This window comes from Dermacentor albipictus, chromosome 6, assembly GCF_038994185.2.
Source record: "Dermacentor albipictus isolate Rhodes 1998 colony chromosome 6, USDA_Dalb.pri_finalv2, whole genome shotgun sequence".
NCBI classification, from domain to species: domain Eukaryota; kingdom Metazoa; phylum Arthropoda; class Arachnida; order Ixodida; family Ixodidae; genus Dermacentor; species Dermacentor albipictus.
The window spans coordinates 6,084,419-6,104,752 of record NC_091826.1 but is presented as its reverse complement, the minus strand read 5'-3'; the positions used below and the strand labels follow the sequence as shown (position 1 = coordinate 6,104,752).

The 20,334-nt window shown below is 49.1% G+C and overlaps 1 protein-coding gene across 6 annotated transcripts in view; it reads left to right on the top strand.

Annotated features, from left to right (window-relative positions):
- LOC135901427 (cyclic GMP-AMP synthase-like receptor) overlaps positions 1 to 20,334 on the top strand; it is a 90,172-nt gene that overhangs the window by 22,751 nt on the left and 47,087 nt on the right. For 5 of the 6 annotated variants that reach the window (XR_010564121.2, XM_065431216.2, XM_065431217.2 and 2 more), the window contains 2 exons: positions 2,805 to 2,963; positions 3,175 to 3,312. Coding sequence is in view for 5 of the 6 variants with exons in the window: in XM_065431216.2 (XP_065287288.1) it covers positions 2,805 to 2,963; positions 3,175 to 3,312 (297 nt within the window). In the remaining variant the exon portion in view is untranslated. The remainder of the gene's footprint in view (positions 1 to 2,804; positions 2,964 to 3,174; positions 3,313 to 20,334) is intronic. The other variant, XM_065431218.2, reaches the window with a different exon arrangement.

Genomic DNA, 20,334 nt, shown 5'->3' with positions numbered 1-20,334 from the left:
GCGAAGCATATTACGAGAGCTCAACCCAGCTCCTCAGGCACGGCGATGTCGCCTTCAATACCACGTGACACTGTGACGTCACGACAGAGGAGAAACGGGGCTCCAACTCGCGCCGTCGCTCGCGGGGTCGCGGCGGTATACAAGCAGCTGCGCTTGCCTCTGCTAGACACTCACGAGGTGAGATGCCTCCTGGAGACAGAGCTGCTCGTTGGAATGAGAAGCGAAGGTTGCGGCGTGCTACAGAGACTGATTTTCTAGGTGGCCTTGGCTCAACTCTTGCAAGATGGGCTGGGTGGGAATCGAACCAGGGTTTCCGGAGTGTGAGACGGAGACGCTACCACTGAGCCACGAGTACGATGCTTCAAAGCGGTACAAAAGCGCCTCTAGTGAATGCGGTGTTGCCTTAGAAACGAGCTGTTTCTAAGGCTCAGGCGTGCGTCGCTTGCTCAGGCGCACATTTCGTTGCCGCGCCGAACGCTGCGTTGCTCGACGCTCACCGCGACGAATGCGGGGCGCGTAGTCGCTGCGCCGTAGTCCATTGTCTTACACCCCTTGGCGTGTCGACGGGAACGCTGTCGCGTTCCACTCTTGAAGGCGAAGCAGAGTAACGCATGAGTTGTTTCTTCGTCTAGCCGAACCAAATATGCCAAGTAACAGCAGTTCACCAGGCTAAACAGTGGTTCAACAACTAAAATAAAGGCTAGTATGATTCGCATCCTGGGCTTAACCTTAGCTAAGCCACAGCCATTTTTTTAAGTATCGTGAGACAAAATTATACACATGTGAGCAAAGGCACAGCTGTTCCAACACACTTCTAGACTACATTCTAGCTTTGAAAGAACAGTGCCATACTTTTGGCTATTTGTGCTTCAGCAGTCTGAAAAATCTCTACAGGCTCTCAGGCACACCTGGTAGCTAAGCTTTCTTAACCACCAGGTGTGCCTGGGAGCCTGCAATTGCAGCATCAACTTGTCCATGCGATGTCGCACCAACTAGCTCAACGGTTGATGCTTCTCAAGCTTTCTTGGTAAGCGTTGCAAACAAGATCCCACTGGAAACTCTAGCAATCATTTTGTGATCAAGGACACTGGCCATCATTTTGTATGTTGTGTGAACATAACAAATGATTGTGCACAGATGTGTGCAGAAGAGTGCAAAGCTGCGGTGCAGGGCACACCTAGTTCTCGAAACTGCTGCACGGTGGCAGTGCATGCATCATTACGTGCTGGTGGCACACAAATTCCACCTTTGGTGTCTGTGCATTCTCCATTTTAGCAATGTATGGTTTTATCTGCTGTTTAAAATGTCATGCGAGCCAGGGCAACATAAATTGTCCTTTCTGGAAAGTGGGGAAGTGTCTGTCTTGGCAGAGTGCTGTATTTTCCCGACTGTAGGTCACATTTTTCTTCCACAAATTTCATCTGTGTGCCTTAAGCAACGGTGCGACTTATATATGCCTAAAACCATGCATGCTGGCACTACCAATATAATTTTTTTTTCTTGAGTACAACAAATCGTGCGCAGCAACATTCTGAAAGAAATCAAATCTTGCATTTACACTGGCGCCAGAATAGTGACAGAAGATACCTGCTAGGACTTGCCATGTAGGCAGTGCAGTTGCAGCTAGCTTTCTGATATGAATGCCTCCTCCCTGATTGGAAGTCATGTGTAAGAGTTTGCAGTAATAGCTTACTTCTTATAGCGAAAAGGTTAAACCCACAGAATTGACACAATAAAACAGAAAAGGGAGTGCCACACTTTTTTTTTGTACATTGTGGCGCCAGAAGTAAACTGGTTACAAAAAGCACTAGTTCGTTACCATCATCATCAATAGTTCATCCGAGAAGTAGAGCTTTTGACATCCAGTCACCATTTCACTTTTCTGTGCGTGTGTTCAGATTCAAGGCAGGCACATTTTGGTCGTTGGTGTGTTTGTCTCGATGCCACAGAGGCAACGCCAGTGACATGCTCAAGTTTCATAAATGTTATTCAGAGGCCAATGACGGTGACTCTATTGATGCTGCCAGTCGAAGGGGATAAACTTTTTGAGTGCACTGGCAGATGAGGCCATCAGTGGCTTCAAGTGAAGTGCAATAAATGCTGGTTTTCTGCACTAAGATAAGTGTTTCTTAAAGTCGTATTCTGTTAGAACTTGTGGCCCATAAAACCTTTTGTTGACAGAAATTTAGTGCCCTGAAATGGGTAAGTAAGGCATTTTGTGACGTGTGTACGAGCTTGCATAATTGCATTTCATCATGCTGACCGAGTTAAATTGGGAGCATCTTATACACCGGTGCAACTTATATTCCAATTTTTTCTTTGACATTTGCGGAAAGTGGGGGGTGCGACCTATAGTCGTGAAAATATGGTGCTAATTCCACAAGGTGGTGCTGGCTGTTGCTTATTCTGCTTATTCCATTGAGGCTGCACCATTTGGAACCCACAGATGTACAACATCCAAAAGTGTAAGGCATGCTTCTGCATGTTCACTATAATGATGGACACCACTGTACTATTATGGTGGAATGAAATCTGAACAGAAAAGTGTAAAATAGAGTACATCTTACGAGTAAGACTTGAGAGCATGATTTCATACTGCTACATATTTGATTTCCAAATGTGATGTATGCGGCAAGGAAGTGTGGGATCAAGAATCACGGTGACATCATGTGAAGTAGCATAAGTGAAAAAAAAAACTTGTTTTCATTTTTGTTTTGCACTTAATTCATCCACGATTGACACTAGGGTGACTTCCAGGACGGTGCACATCAGTCTTACTGCTTTGTGCATGCATGTTTTTTCAGCTGACAGTGCGGCAGAGTGGGCCTGCCTGGACGCTGCTTGTGCACCTTTCCGACGGGAGCCAAATAGACATAGACTTGGTGCCTGTATTGGAGCACGACTTCAATTGTCTTCCTGCGAATGTGCCTCGTCAAAAGTGGTTCGAGGAACTTCTCGAAAAGGTGTGCGTTTTGTCTTGTGCTGACATGCATAAAGACGTACTCTGTCATTTCTGGTATGGCATATATTTTGCAGCACAGGGTGAATATAATACTGCATGAAGATAACAGCAAACTTAAGCTGACATACCCTAGTACTATTCGTAAAATTTCCCTGACTGACGTGGCACTTGTAAAGGTGCACATTCTTGTGATTCCTTGCCCTCTGTTGCAGCAGAATGACAAAAAGTGGTTCATGGTTCCAAAGCCGCCCAAAGATAATCAGAACCTCTGGCGCATTCACTTCCCAAATGCCGAGAAGAAGTTGATAAAGCACTTGGGATGCATCAAGCCAACAATCAGATTTCTAAAGGTGAGCCTGACAGAGCATTTGGGGCCAGCTTTTGTCCATCTTGTTGTTTCATCAGCACTAAATATAATTTCCATGGTAAAAGACGAGCCTGACGTTTGGATCTTCCAGTCTTCTGCAGAAGGTACATTGTACTGTTCCAATAGTAATGTTGCGTGTGTACAATCTGATTACACAAGGTTCAGTGAGAACACACACAACCGATAGAATCAACGATAACGTTCAAGTAGGTTCCAAATAATGCCGGCATGTCTTGAGCCGAGCAATAGCGTTGGGTTGTCAGTGGGTTCGAATCGCTGTTCATTATATTTCAAGGACCAGTGCTTTTACAAAAAGCCGGGATCTGTATAGGGTCGTGTTTAGCTTCAGTACTGTGTGACATACTGTATTTACTTGCATAATTTGTGCAACCGGAATTTTTAGCCAGGTTTATGGAGAAAAAACATTTACTGGAATATTTTGCTCTCCCCATCCTGCCCGAGCCAGCCCGCCAGCGCGCTGCTTGGACAGGCAGGCTTTGGATGGCCGCACCGCATAGGCGAGTGTAGTCATACATGAGACGTGCTTTGCATGCATAGTCCCTTCATTCTTTTCTCCAGAAGCCCCCGAACACACGAACCACCTGAGGCAGCGTGTCTCGATCGCCCCGATAACACCGTCCGCACTCCGCCCTTCCTGACACATAAACATCCCTTCTTTCTTCCTTTCCATAGGACATTGGACCTGCTCGAGCGTGCATGTTCCTCCACCTTCCCTTTCTCTTCCGTCGTGAAAAAGCACACGCACAACGCACAGCGGCACAATCGGAGTCAGAATTTTCTGCATCGGAGGTGTGCCAGGGCGTATCAGAAGCAGCTTCGCTGTGGTGGCACCTGAAGCCCCTCCATACACTCTTCCGCCGACCAGGTTAAGTACAGCCAACCTGCCCTCCTCCTCCATGCTCCTCTCCCACTCACCACCTTAGCTTCTGGCGTCAAGCGGAACTTATAGCTGCAGCTTCCTGTTCCGAGTGGAAGTGACGCTATGTTTTTTAGCGTTGTTTACTTTCGCGTCGATGGAGAGGCATTAATTTCACCAGCTGCGGTTTAAACTGTGAATGCGATTCCATCCAAGAACCATTGCCTATTTTAATCTGCTCGTTGTTCGCTGCTTCGCGTCAACCTGCGACAGGTTGTGCCACGAGCGGCAACGTACAGTGGAATGTAGTGGCTGGGCGCTTGGAGACCACTGCCGTTTTTCGTGCTTCTGGAAAACAGCGACCGTGAACTACTACAGCGGAATACAACCACTTGTCCCCTTTGCAGTCTTCTTATAGTGACTGCCACAGCTCCGCTAAGCATGCGCGGGCGTCTCGCCATTGTCTAACAGCAGTCAAAGCGGAAATTAAAAATAAAAAAATCAAAGTGGAACGCAGGAACCGGAAATTTTTAAACCTGAAATGCCGTAACCGGATTTGGTGTGAAGGGAAAAGGCGACGCACAACAAAGGTTGTCGCTACTTAAGAAAGCGGCGGTGGCACGTGGATGGAGGGGGTTTAGTGGCACCAACCTTGCCTCTCTTTCCTTCTTTGCGTCTGTGACAGAACCCATCCTTGGTTGGCCCTGGTAGTTTAGGTTAACGCTATCAGCCGGTTGCGTTTTGATTGATCAGTAGACGATAAGCTACAGTAACCGCAGCAAAATTCAAATTCACTGCAGGGTATCTACCAACTGGGAAAACCGGGAGTTCTCAGGGATTTCGAATAATCTGGAAATACCCAGGGAAAACTCGGGGAATTTGTGCTGGACATGACATGACAAGAACTCTATTAAGGTCCTGAAGAGCTCACATCCGGGGGGACCCGGGATGAGCCGATGGCTTCACCCATGACAGGACTGGCAGGCCGAAACGCACCGCAATATCATGGGTTTTCTGGATGGCCTGGAGTTGTAGATGTTCTGGACACTTGAGGGCGGATTTTCAAGAGTCCTTAGTTTGAAGTGAAAAGGCCTCCAAGTCTAGGCACAGCCAGAGCATGTGTTCAAAATTACAACATTTGTATCCACAATTGCGGCATTCCTGTGAGTTTTCCTGATCGATTAAGTGCATTAAGCGAGGAGTAGGGTGAGATCTAGTCTGTAGCATTCTGAGTGTAGAGGCCTGGGCCCTGTCAAGCTTGGATTGTGACAGGGGGAAGGTTCTACGGCTAAGTTTATAATGAGTGGTAATGTCATTATATGTGTGGAGCGGGTCTTTTCCTAGATCGATGGGAATTTCTGAGGCCCCAGGTTCGGCTGCGCGGTTTGTGAGGTCATGCGCAAGCCTAGGAGCAGCTTCATTCGGGTTAGTCCCATTCGGTCCAGTGATGTTCCTTAAGTGGGCAGGGAACCAAGAAATGTGGCAATATCCCTGCTCTTCACTTCTGATTGTGAAGTCATGATCCCAAAGGATCTTACTTGTTGTTTCCGCTACCAATACGGACGAGAAGGAGCAGATGGCCGAGTGCGAGTCCGAGTATATAAAGGCTGGCTTTTTACGACTATTAATAACTAAAGCGATAGCAGCCTCCTCTGCCACATGAGACGTCTTGACCCTTCCAGAAGCTGCAGTAATGATTTTTCCCTCTACCTCCACCACTGTTATGGAGAATCTTTCCCCTGTGGGATACTGTGCTGCGTTGACAAAAAGTGCATCTAGCTTGTGTTGACGTAAATTTTGTAGGATTACCCTTGCTCGTGTGTTCCTCCGGCCCACATTATACACAGGATGAGTGTTACAGGGTACAGGGCCTGTTGCGAAGTGAGGCCTGCTAGCTTTGCTAAGAGGTTTAGTGGGTTCGGAGCTATACCGAGGTTCAATGCCGGCCTCCTCCAGGATTTTGAGGCCAGGTTTAGTAGCAGAGAGCCAAGCGATTTGGGCTATGCAGTGTGCTTCAATAATCTCATCAATAGTATTGTGGATTCCCATGGCCAGCAGCTTTTCCACGCTAGCAGACTGTGGCAGTCCAAAGGCACTTTTGTTCGAATGAGGGAGTCAAGCTTAGCAGTTTCAGCCCCTGTTTATTCTAAATAAGGTGCAGTGTAAGATACGCAACTTGAAAAGAATGCCTGAGAGGCCCGGATGAAATTGTCCTCCTTCAATTCTTTCCTTCCGCTAGATGCCCTAGCAAGGAGTTTTAGAACACTGTTTGCCTGTCCTGTTAGATGACTCAGAGCGTCTCTATTATGCCCTGTGGAATTAATAGTCAGCCCTCAGATTTTAACAGGATCAACTCTGGGTATGCAGGTGCCCTCGTTAGTTTGTATCTGAATAGAAAGCGAGTTCAGTGGCGCTAATCCTTTAGTTTTGCCTCCTTGTCTCACTTTGCTGTACAGGAGTAGCTCCGACTCTGTGAGGCAGTGCGTCAACCCCATGCTAGCGAGGAAATCCTCTGTGATGTTAACAGCTTCTTGTAAGCTTTCCTCTAATATGGCTAGCGACCCTCCGGGAACCCAGATGGTGAGGTCATCCGCATAGATGACATGCCGTACATCTGGAATGCCAGCCAACCTCTCGTATGCCAGCCACCCTCTCGGAGAGCCTGTTCATAGCCATATTAAAGAGCAGGGGTGACAGCACCGATCCGTGGGGTGTGCTGAGACAACCTAGAGGGAGGGCCCCTTCGGTAATTGTCCCAACTCTGATGAATGCCATGAATTCACCGAGGAAGGATTTGGTACAGTTAAAAAATCTGTTGCCAAGATTGAGCTGGGATATCTCACCTAGAATGTGTTGGTGTCTGACCCTGTCAAAAGCCTTCACCAAGTCTAGGACCAGAACATCCATCACGTATCTAGTGCGATTATCAAAGATTGATTTCTTCAATAGGAGCGTTGCGCCCTGTGTGGAGGGGGAAGATCAAAATCCGATCAAGTTGTGAGGAAAGAGGCAATGTTTCTCGATGTGACTTGATACGCGATTATGAACTACATGCTCCATGACTTTGCAAAGGCATGAAGTGAGTGAGATGGGTTGGAGGTTTTCCATGCTGGTAGGTTTTCCGGAATTGGGGATGAAAACTACCTTGGTCGCTCTCCATTCATCAGGGAGTTGCTCTGACTCCCAGACTTGATAGATCTCATTTGTTAAAAATCTCTATTGCCTTGTCATACAAGTTCTTAACAAGTTTGTTTGTGATGTCATCTGGTCCTGGAGCACACTTGCTATTGAGGTTAAAGAGGACATGACTAACCTCTGATTAGGAGAAGGCTTCATCGAGTGGCGCACTCGCCCTGTTGTATTCCGGGTATGGGACCTTCTCTGCCTCCCTGCATGCGTCACTGTCCTTCCAAGGAACGTAGGTAAGTAGGGAAAATTAGCGGTAATTTTGTTGAAAGAGAAGGAAAATTGCGCAAATGCTGGCTTGAGTAATAGGAATCGTAACAAATTGTCTTTGTCGCCATGTAATCGACTGGAGGAGTTGCCAGTGTACAGTCGACGACCAATTTTCCAGACGCCCGATTTTTGGGACATGCAGGATAATTTGGATGGCTTCAAGGCACCACCACGTGCCCTGTAGAGTCTATGCATAAGAACGTATGAAATTTCGGACAAAAGAATCCTTTGCCATCCGATTTTACGGACTGTTTGCCATGACCGCATGTCCGAAATGGCATTAGTCAAAACCACCGCCGCCATTTTTATTATCTCGCCTCCTCGAGCCGGCGCCCGCTGGCAGCCGTAGTGACCACCGCGGCTACTCTAGGCCTAGCAACTTCGACGTTTGCTACGCCGCAGGTAGCAATGATGCCGACTCGGCTTTGAAAACCTCGCCAATGGCTTCAAAGGTCGAAAAGCACAAAGTGCTAAAATATGCCGGTTTTCAAAAGTAAGCTTCGCCTCAATGCAGCAGTGTCACGCGGTGAAGCATACGCGAAGTATTGCGGGGAAGTTTAACAAGTGGGAAGGAGCAATTGCCATGGGACCCAGTATGTATTCCTTAATTATACGCGAGTGCACCCGCCATCTCTTGACGCAGTACGAAGATCGATATGCTTAATACGTGTACTACTAGCAGGCCTTCAGAGCTTTTTCAGATGTGCCTGTAGTGATTTGAGCCCTTAAAGGGACACTAAAGGCTACTATTAAGTCAATGTGGGCTGTTGAAATACCATCACAGAAACCTCGAAACGCTTGTTTTGTGCCAAGGAGATACTTATTTTAAGAGAAAATGCGTTCTGAAGCGTCCGCGTACCTCTAGCGCAGTTCAAATCGCCCACCCTGCGATCGAGGAGTACTGACATCATGGTCTCATAGTGACGTTGCGCCATTGGTGAGTAGAACGGTGTCTGCAGACAGCGCTACGGCTTTTCTGCGCAAAACGCTAACGCACGGCCAGAAACAGAGCCAAGACAGAGCCAACAGCAGAGCGAAAGCGGGAGTATGGTGGCTAGCGGAAAAAGAAATGTGCGACCATGGGGCTCTTGCATTGCCCAGGGGGCGCTGCAAGAAAGGTGCTAAAAAGTGCCCTCTGTCCTAACATGGGTCTTACCAAGCTCGGTCATCTGCTTTGGAAAGCATGTTTACAATATGGACTCGCCACTTTCGGTTGTGTTGTAGCACGGCCTGCTGCGTATATCGGGCGCCGAAGATTTTTTCAGGGGTGGCACGCTGGGTAAAGGCAAGAAATTATGCAGTGCCAAATACATGTACGCCGTTCAAGAATTAGGTGGCGAAGTTTTAGCACGGTGTCAATCGCAAGTGAAGCAAGTCGCGTACGAAGTGGAACTACAGGTAAGGTTTGCACGCTAGCTGCTAGAGTCAGGCATGCAGATGCGAGTAAATGCATGCTATAAATGAATCCACAGCAGCGATAAGCAGACATCATGTGTATGGAACTGCTCGAGCACACGACGGTACGCGCTGCGATGTACGAACTGCTCGAGCGCACGATCGTACGCGCCGTGACAGCAGCGGTCTTTCGACATGCCGCCAAGCGGCAGGCCTCCTGCAATCTTTGTTGACTGCATGCCGTTAAACTGATGCAGTGCATGTGAGCTCGCACGTACGTGCGAATCGCGCTGCAGCGCGAGCTCGTGCGCTGCTTGCTTGATGTAGCTTTTAATGACAGCGCTCGAACATCGATGTGCTGCAATCAATACTGCCTTGCTGCGCTGCCTCAACGTGCTGGCTTGAGATCAAGGATGAGCGCATTCAACTCTCTTAACCTGTGCTGCTCGTAGTGTAGTTGTGAATTGTCATGGAATGAGCCCGACCATTTGTGCTTATTTGCACACACTTCACCACTTCGCATCGGTCGAATTGCTAATTGTCGTTGTGGCCGGGTCTCGAATCGTGAATTACCAGCCATGCCTGCTGCTATGTCGGTCTGCTGTCGGGACTGTAGGTGCAAAAGACCGAAATTTCCAACGAAGATAGTCCAGCAAGCTTCAAGACAGGCGAAGCAGTCAGCATGGCACGAAGTTTCGCTTACTCAGCGCAACGAACTGCAGCTATGCAGCGCGCCCGACGCTCCGCTTCGTGAAGCCTTGAAGGAAAACGGTAGAATCTGATGTTGGGTTTCAGGCCTTCTTATTCATGGCAGCCCACGACGCAGAAGTAATGACGGTGACGCCTTTTCGAGGCTGGGCTAGGTCTCTCCGGATCGGCATCACCGATTCCTTCTGCTCCCAGCCTTACGTCCCACGGAGAGTCCGTTTTCGTTAAAGTATAGGCTGCGGCGAGCTCGCAGTGTGGTCGGCGTGGTCTGTGAGAAGTGACGAGCCTTTTCGCACTCGCAACAGGGCATAAAAAAGTGCGAATCGACGCAAAACTTGGCCTAGAAACGTGCTTCGCCAGGGCTCAATACAACCCAAGCTGGCACGACCCAGATGTCGTTTCCCGCACCGCCACCAGGCACCGCTACTATACCTAAAACTCCAGTGCAAGACGCCCATAAGCTGGTACTTCATTCTATGACGCAAACTTCGACGCTCGTCGCAATGGACCCTGACACCGACAGATTGGCTCGCGTTGGTGGGCTCAACTTCAGCGATTTGAGCACCGACGAGCGCGACCTGCTGCTGAGGGCTCGCACTGCCGGCGTCGTTACGTACTACGACGGCGGCCTCGACATCGGCTCTCCGGAGCGGGAAAGCAACGAGGGCTTCCCACGATATCACATGGATGTGGCATTCTCGCTGCTTGTTCGAAAGGAAAGTTTCGCGAGCCAGCAGAAACCTCACAGCACGACGCGATAACGAAACTACTGAAACTCCAAAGTGTGCGTGGCGCAGAGTCGAGCGAAAACGAAATCTTTCGAACACCCATATTACTGAAGGGTAACGTCAGAACGTAATTTTTTCTTAGAATCGAATAGACGTAAACAAGTAGCATTTTTTTCCGTCTCATAATCAAATGAAATGATATTTTTAATACAAGTAGTTGAGTATTAGTAACACAAATTATGAGGAGTGCTTTCGTCATCGGGCTAGTACTGGAATGTCGCTGGGGGGTCTCAAATCGTGTCATGCATTTACCTCAATTTCTCGGTTACTAAAGCTGTGTTCGCGATTATATTGACGCCTTAGACGTTCTAGAACATTGCTCTACCACTTTAACTTGAGTTTCTGGTAACCCTTAGTGTCCCTTTAAGGGCAGTAAGAGACAGGTATTCATTTTTTCGAACTGCCCGATTTTTCTGATGTTTTCGTGGCCCCTAGGGAGTCAGAAAAAATGGATTTTGACTGTACTGCTGACCAAGGTGATTCTTCAAATGGTCCGTTAGGTGAACGTGCAGTGTAAGGAGAATGAGAACAGAAAGGACAGACACAATGAGGAATAAACGGAAAAGGAAGTGTGCCTCCGCTTCTTTTAAGCAGCTTGAGCTCAAAAAGAGTGTTGCTGACGCTGAGATGCAGGTGTCTCTCATCCAAACCAAAATAAACTGTTTAAAGCAGTGAAAGGCAACACTGAGGCGTTGTGCGTGGGCTGAGAATATGTTAGGGCAGTTGAGGTTGACTTTCCAGCTGCTGAGAGAGAATCTCACTTGTGACAAAGTTTGGGCCTCATACCAATGAGCTTGATAGAGATAACTCATATTCGAAAATATTTTGCTTCTGTATGCCTCTATTTTTATTCGTATTTGAAAATGGTCGACTCGATTTGCAATGGGCTATACCATTTTTTCTGAAGCTCTTTGATTTGCTGTGCATTTTACTAACCCCTCCCTTCTGTTTCCTTTTTGAATAAAATAAACGTGACTCCTGTTATTCAAACTGGATTAAGTAATCTTTTAATTTTTAACATGTTTACTAGAGTGTGACAGCATTGGGCGACATTGTGTCAGCCCATCTTGACATAAAACAAAGTTCTGTGCCACTCAGGGAATTTTGCAAAGGTACTCTAGGAAAACCTGGAAAACTTGGGGAATTGGGAAATGTCAGCTTGGTAAACGCTCTGTCACTGTTGTAGAGCTTGCCAAACGAAAAATGAGGAACCGTGCCGCCACCAAGCACTTCAGCGTGAATGAGAGTCAGTCCGGTATTTTCTGTACTTATATATTTTTCTGTTATATTATATAATTATATTATATTTCTATTATATTTATATTATTATATAATTTCTGTACTTATGTAAGTACATGTATATGCCACGCCTTACTATGTGACATGTACCGTAAGAACCGGACTATAGGTCGGACCGGAATATAGGTTGATCCCCCAACTAACGAATTCTCAAAATGAAAAAAAAAATCTTTTTCAATGGCAAAAGTACTGAGACATGACACCCTTACCTTGAAACAAATGCGACTCGGGGGTTGCACAATGTTGACAGTATTTATTTAAATGCTGCTCGCATGTGCACCTGGCCAAGTTTTTAGCGGTATCGCGCGACCATCGACACGCGTGCTTGTCAACACCTTATTAACGGCGCTGTGCAGCGAAACAAACGAGATACGCGCATGTGTACACATGCCCTTACTTTCGCTATTTTGCCGCTCTGTGCCGTGATAAGGTGCTGAAAAACACGCGGGTCGATGGTCGCGCGATACTGTTAAAAATTCTTCGGGTGTACAGTACACAGAAGGGCACGAAGTGCGCAAGCGCTACTCCGAATCAGAGCAACGCCTTTGATCAGGGTCGGATGACGAATGCTTCTCGCTGCCCAGTCTATAGGCGCGTGCGATCTCTACCGCTTTCAAACGGATGCATTCGGCAGTCACAGGCAGCGATCTTACACGCAGCTCGCGGACGGACTCCGCAATCTTGCCTTCCAGTTCTGCAGTCCACTGCGATCCGGCACGAAATGACGTTTCTTTTGGTTGCTGCAAGTTGTAATACGTTGCTTTTGCCTCCGCCACTACCGAATGCTCTTTTCGGATACTTCAAGTTCGCGCTGTGCCGCCAGGTTGCCGTGGGCTTCCGCGTACTCAATTGCCTTTTTCTTGAAGGCGACGGTGAATTGACGTCGGCTTCCGCTCCTGCTCATTTTGAAACAAAATGAAAGTGCAGCCTTTAATTAATATAACTTTGCGACAATGGAAACGCAAGATGCCGGTGCCACAGCGTCGCCACGCCGCCATAGACGCCGCGCTGCCGCTGATGGCGATGGCGAAGGCGGCTGTTTACTTCATCCGCCCATTGTTGCAAGACTTCCGTAGTTTTTCCGCCAATGTCCGGTATATAAGTCGAGGGTCGACTTTTCACGATGGTTTTTTGAAAAAAGTTCAACCTATATTCTGGTTTTTACGGTAGTATATATGGGTTATGTTGCCACACTATTCTATCACTAAAGTTGCTCACACATTGTCTTACATTCTTGACAAAGTTATTCCTCAAAATTTTGAGAATGACAGCCCACAAACAAATGTCATCAAACAAAACACCAACAGCGCAGGGCTTTTATGTTAAATATTCTCAGTTTTAAATAATAAAAGTGTGAAACAATAACAGAGACCTGGAAATGATGTAATTTTATGGGCGCAGCTGTGCACTACCTCCGGGATCGGCCTACGCAAGAGGCTGTGTTTCTCCTAGAAAGCTCGCCTTCGTGCGTAGCGTTCGCTGCTAGCGTTTCCCAGTAAACATTACGGTTACATAAGCTGCAGTTGCTGGGAAGTGTGCGAAGCAGTCGAGGATCTTTGAATGCTATCGCATTCCACATTAAAGGCAAAGTTTAAGCGCCCTCCCCAAGCTTTTTTTCGGCTCCTTTAAAGATTGAAGGCCTATCCAGAAAAGTAAATAATACAGAAAAATCAGCCAAGAACAAATGCGAAGTAAAGGATGCAAACAGATACAGTAGAACTTTCATAATTCGAACTTGGTTAATTCTAAATTTCAGCTAATTAGAAGGATTTGAGTGGTCCTGTCATTTTCAATGCAAATTGTGCTAGAGAATTCAAATAACCCACATGGCTCTATGCGGATAATTCGAGTTTCTGGCCACCAGCTACATCCGACCTTTAGGTTAGAGTGCTATATACAGTCGCCGACCGATTTTTCGGACCACGCGGAGACTGAAAAATATTCTGAAACAATAAAATTTATTAGGTTTAGAGTGGCTTAAAGAATCTCTAATAATGCCCTGCCCATACTATGCTTGAAGGCAATCACATTTTCTTGGGATTCGCGCAAGAGCGACGTCGGCTCCGTATACACTCAACAAGAGCGTCACCGCGCTGGCAATCTCCGCCAGTGGAGTTTACCATGGAGATCGAAGAAACGAACTTCGAACCACTTGGCTCTCACGAATGCATAGGAGGTGGCAGCGATCACACAAATGTGAAGCCACGCACACGCACCAACAAAGACGCAACGTCTCTAAGGCACACCTGCCGAGTGGACACACCCTGTGTAAAACAGCAACCGAAACTTTAGTGTATATATATATATCTATCTATATCTATGTATATATATATATATATATATATATATATATATATATATATATATTTTGTAATGAAGAAGAGCACAATAACAAGGCCAGCCAGATCGTCTCTTCCATGCCTGCTGTGCAACCAGTGGGCCAGCCGGATCGCCAGTGCTTGGCACGAGTGTGAGCCGTTCAGGCAACCAGCTGTTCCTGTTCTGCGTCACCTGCCTCCTCGGTCACGAAGAGACGCCACCCTCGGAACTGTTCAGTGCACCCATTACAATTGGTGGAGGTGCGGGGTACTCAAGGACATGGATGGATGGATGGAGTAACTTTATAGAAAGGTCCTGCGAGCTACGGGGCGCAAGGTCCCATAGAGCGGGCTACTCCCACGTTGGGACCGGGAGTTGTAACTCCCTGGCTGCATCGTGGGCTCGCTGGACGGCCCAGAGCTGCTCCGCCAGGTCGTGCTGCGTAATGCGTCTTGTAGCCTGGCAGAGTCCTGATCCTTGTTTGCGTGGGTCCGACCACACGGCCAGAGCAAGTGATGTACGTCTAGTGTCTGCACCCTGGAACTCCGGTCTCGGACTCTGCCTCTCGTCATGCCTGACTCTCCCCAGCCGCCGCCGTCGCCACCCCCCGTTGCCTGCTCTGGCGCTGTCCCGCAACGCCATCCAGCGGTTTTCAGCGGTACGGATGAACAGGACGTCAATGACTGGTTGGCCACGTAAGGGCGGGTGAGCTTGCACAATCGATGGGACGATACCGCCAAGTTAAATGCCGTCATATTCTACCTTGCGGGAGTGGCTCACCTGTGGTTTAAAAATCACGAAGCTGACTTTCAGTCCTGGTTCGCGTTCAAGACCAGTTTCGCTGCAGTTTTCGATCGCCCGGCCGTCCACAAGTTGCGCGCCGAGGAGCGGTTACGAGAGCGAGCACAACAACCCGGTGAAACATTCACCTGTTATATTGAAGAGGTTCTCGACCTATGCAAACATGTGGATGCGTCTATGCCCGAAAATGACAAATTGAAGCACATTTTGAAGGGCATCGCCGATGATATTTTCCAAATGTTGATCGCCAAGAGCCCGCGCACCGTAGCAGAGCTCATAAACTTGTGCCAAAGCTACGATAAGTTGAGAAGGCAGCGCGAGTTGACTACGCGCCCGTCAGTGGCTGACGAGGCCCTCTCTTCCATGACAGCCTTCTCTGATCGTTCCTCCTTGCTCACACAAATCCAAGCTTTCGTGCGGGAGGAAGTTGCACGTCAGCTTTCTCTGCTACTCTTTGCTGAGCTACAGCAGCCGCTGCCGCAACAGCCTCCTACACAGCTCGCTCCTACGCTCCGGCGGGTTATTGAAGACCAAGTTGCTGAGGCTCTACCAATGCAGCATCAGCAGTACCCTGCCGCCGCGCCACTTACTTACGCATCCGTCGCCGCGCAGCCCCCTCGTCAACCACTCGTTGCGCTACATCCTCGGCCGCCACCACCCGTTCACAGTCCCGTTCATCGACCTGCTCCTGCCTTTACTAATTCCTGGCGCATGCAAGACAACAGGCCCATATGTTATGCCTGCGGTATTCCCGGCCACGTTGCACGGCTCTGCCGCCGCCGCATGGTGCACTTTGATGAGTTTGCGCAGTCGCCTCCCTACGCCAACGTGCAGCCTTTCCACGACACTTATTTTAGTCGGCAGTCGAACAGGCCACCAGCCGAGCGCCCGGTCCTTACACGTCGTTCACCTTCCCCGCGTCGCCGCTCGTTGTCCCCCATGCGTCGGTGCGCCTCACCCACGCAAGAGGAAAACTAAGCGCCGCAGTTCAGAAGGCAAGAACTGCGTTGCCATCGATCTTTACAAGTCCTCCATTGTCGCCTTCGAACGTTGTCGATCTTACTGTTGACGGCGTCCCTACGGTTGCGCTAATTGATACTGGAGCAGCCGTGTCTGTCCTAAACGACCTCTCTCGCGCTTTACGAAAAGTTACGACGCCACTCTCTGGGTTTTCTCTTCGCACAGCAAGCACCCAGCCAGTTCAGCCTTCAGCAGCATGCACAGCTAGAGTTGTTATTCAGGGCGTTCTCTATATTGTGGAGTTTGTGGTTCTCCAGTCCTGTTCTCACGACGTGATACTTGGGTGGGACTTTCCTTCGCGAAACAACGCCGTCATCAATTGTGCACGTGCTGAAGTCGAATTATCGCCTCTGTGTGACGTGCCCCTCGTCGGCGCCACTTCTTTTCCCGCTAAGCTAGTTCTTCGAGAAGACATCACCATACCGCCGTACTCGTTTGCCGTTGTTCCCGTCTTCTGTGGCGCTGTCTCTCAAGGCGCTGTCCTCTTCACTCCTTCAGAACTCTTCATGACCCGCAAAGACGTTCCCCTGCCTTTCGCTGAGCTTGACATTTCAGCCGGTTTCAGTGCCATCGTTGTCTGCAATCCGCTTCCTACAGCCCTGATGGCTCTTCGCGGCGAAGCACTTGGCCATGTTCAGCCTATTGATGACATGTTTACAACCGATGTGCCGGATGCTTCGTATGCAGAACTCACCGACTTCTGTGCACTTTCCACTTCTGCTCCGCCATCACCTGACTTATTCACACCGTTCATTGCCGATGACCTTACTTCCGAGCAGCGCTCCCAGCTTCTTCATCTGCTTGCCCAGTTCTGCTCTTCTTTTGATGTTGCTCAGCCTACTCTGGGTCGCTCGTCAACCGTCAGCCACCACATCGACACTGGCTCCAACGTGTCATTGCGGCAGTGCCCGTACCGCGTATCTGCCAAGGAGCGTCAGGTGATCAGTGAGCACGTGGACGACATGCTTCAGCGCAGCATCATTCGACCTTCCAATAGCCCGTAGGCATCACCGATGGTTCTCGTCACAAAAAAAGATGGTTCCATTCGGTTCTGTGTCGATTATCGCTGTCTCAATAAGATAACGCGCAAGGACGTCTACCCTCTACCGCGCATTGACGACGCTCTGGACAGCTTGCAAGGCGCTAAATTCTTCTCTTTGTTGGATTTACGCTCGGGCTACTGGCAGGTCCCGATGTCAGCAGTTGATCGCCCTAAAACTGCATTCATTACGCCAGATGGTTTATAAGAATTTAATGTGATGTCATTTGGCCTATGCAATGCGCCTGCAACCTTTGAACGAATGATGGACAATATCTTGCGCAGCCTAAAATGGAGCACGTGTTTGTGCTATCTCGACGACATCGTTGTGTTCGCCCCTGATTTCAGCACGCATCTCCTTTGTCTTAGGCGTTGACGTCCTTGACCAAGGCAGGCCTGCAACTGAACCTGAAAAGGTGCCAGTTCTCCGCGCTTAAGCTCATGATTCTAGGTCACGTCGTATCGCAAGACGGCATTTGCCCCGACCCATCAAAACTTCGTGCTGTGGCAGAATTTCCGAAACCTAAGACACTCAAAGAACTCCGCGCCTTCATCGGCCTCTGTTCTTACTTCCGACACTTTGTTCGCAATTTTGCCTCGATAATATCACTTCTGACACAACTCTTAAGTGGTGCCAACGACCTATCCTCCTGGTCTCCTGCATGCGACACCGCGTTCGTGACCTTGCGCCGTCTCCTGACGTCTCCGCCTATACTGCGACACTACAACCCCACCGCCCCAACTGAAGTGCATACCGATACCAGTGATATTGGCCTTGGCACTGTCTGGCTACTCTGAGTACGTTGTTGCTTATGCCAGTCGTGCGCTGACTAAACCGGAACGCAATTACAGCGTCACAGAAAAAGAATGCCTGGCCATCGTTTGGGCACTCGGGAAGTTTCGCCCCTATTTACACGGCAGGCCTTTCAGTGTGGTTACTGACCATCACGCCCTTTGTTGGTTATCCTCTTTAAAAGACCCGTCTGGACGGCTTGCGCGCTGGGCTCTGCGCATTCAAGAATACGACATACACGTCATGTACCGCTCAGGTCGCAAACACACTGATGCTGACGCTCTGTCCCGCTCCCCGTTGCCAGCTGACACGGCCTCCCTCTCCACCATTAAGGCGGTATCCTTGGTCGACATTGACACCTTCGCATCAGAACAGCGTAAGGATCCTTGGGTGGCCTCTCTTTTGGATCTCCTTTTTGGCTCGCCTGCATCAACCGTCTCCCGCTCCCTGCGTCGCCAGGCTGTCCATTTTGCTGTCCGGGATAAACTCTTGTATCAACGGAACTACCAGCCCGATGGTCGCAAGTGGCTCCTGGTTATCCCTAGGACTTTGCGTTCCGACATGTGCGCGTCTTTCCATACTGACCCACAATGTGCACACGCAGGTGTTTTGAAGACGTATGAGCGCCTCCGGCAACGTTACCACTGGCGAGGAATGTTTACTTTTGTCCAAAAGTTTGTCCGCTCGTGCCCGCAATGCCAACGCCGCGAATCTCCACCTCATCCGGCCCACGGATTATTACAGCCGCTTCCGTGCCCTGCTCGTGCCTTCGACCGTGTGGGAATTGACCTGTATGGGCCGCTACCACTAACACCCACTGGAAAACGATGAATTATTGTCACAGTTGATCACCTTACACGCTATGCCGAAACCGCTGCTCTACCTGCAGCGACCGCCAGTGACGTTGCATCCTTTCTGCTCCATCGTTTCATTCTTCGTCATGGCCCACCACGGGAGCTGCTGAATGATAGAGGCCGTGTGTTTCTGTCGCATGTGGTTGAAGCTCTGCTTGCTCAATGCCGCATAGTTCACCGGACAACCCGGCGTACCATCCTGAAATTAACGGACTTACAGAGCGTTTCAATTGCACCCTTGGTGATAGGCTCGCCATGTACGTTTCATCGGAGCATACAAACTGGGACATCATCCTCCCATTTGACATGTACGCATATAATATGGCTGTCACGGATCTCCTCCGGAGAACACTCTGGCCGAAAGAATGGACTAGGCGACAGGTGTACCCACACAGATGCACATTTAATACAACCCACGCGACACGAACAGCAGCACACAAACCTAACAAAACTAACACACAAGATACAAAAACTATCAGTACACACACGAACTGGTGACACTGCCACTAGCGTTCTATTGAGAGTGGTTGGCGTTCGTGCTCACGTCTGGTTCGGTGCGGATGTGGCGTGGTGTGGGTCCCGTAGCCGGCGTCGGAGTGGCGTTCAACGTTCGAGGGCTGGCGTCGCTGGAGGCGTTGTTAGTTGCGTCGTACACGCTCCCGGTCCAAGCGCCCGTGGAGGTGTGGCCGATGATGTTGGCGTTGGGGCACCACCCGGAAGGGTGGCAACAGCGGTAGAGACACCCCTGGCCGTAGCAGGTGGTAGCGTCCTCCGTGGACTCCCCGGAATGGGCTCAGGAACGGCAGGAAGCCGTAGAACGCGAGCTCACCGGAGCACTAGCCGGCGTCGCTCTCTTCCGGTCGAACCGTCCCTGACCCGCCGAGTCTCCGCTGCTTTCTTCTTCCCCCCCTGTCTCGCCCTTCCTCGCTCTTTTATAGCCTTCTTGTTAGTCCACGTAATCCTTCTCTTCGTCTTCTTCTCTTCTCCACGAATCATCGCTTTCCATCTCACCGGATACTTCTCCACCAATCATCTCTTGTCACCTCACTGAGAACTTCTTCTTTATCTTCTTTCGTCTTCGGTTAATCCACGTCATTCTTAACGCCCTCCTCGTCGTCTTCTTCAAACCTTTCTTTGTCTACCATTTTATTTTACCTTCCTTCTTATATGTGACAAGGGCCCCCTCTCTCAAGAGTTTTTCCCTGAAAAACTGCTCAAGTCGTCCTCCTCTTCAAGCCATCCAGCCGACAATCTTCTGTGGCGATTCTGGCCCCAGCACACCACACAGCACAACGCAGATGACCAGCACACACTAAAAGCACACCACTAACACATCACTGCCGTTGTCCATATGTTGTTCTAAACATGTTAATGTCCACAACCTAACTGCGTTTTCAGAGCAAGGCAATTGTCCACACGGTGTCCTTAATAAACATGTTAATGTCCAAAACACACTCCTTTGTATATTCACATAACCACCACAACAACACCAACAACACGATACATCCCCGAGATACATGGGCACAGCATCAACAACAAGATACCTCCCAGAGATACCTAGAGCTGCTCAGTTGGTTCTATTCACGAAGTCCGCTCCAATGTTATCTCTGCCTTTAATATATTTCACCTGAAATGAGTATTCTTGCAAGATCACAC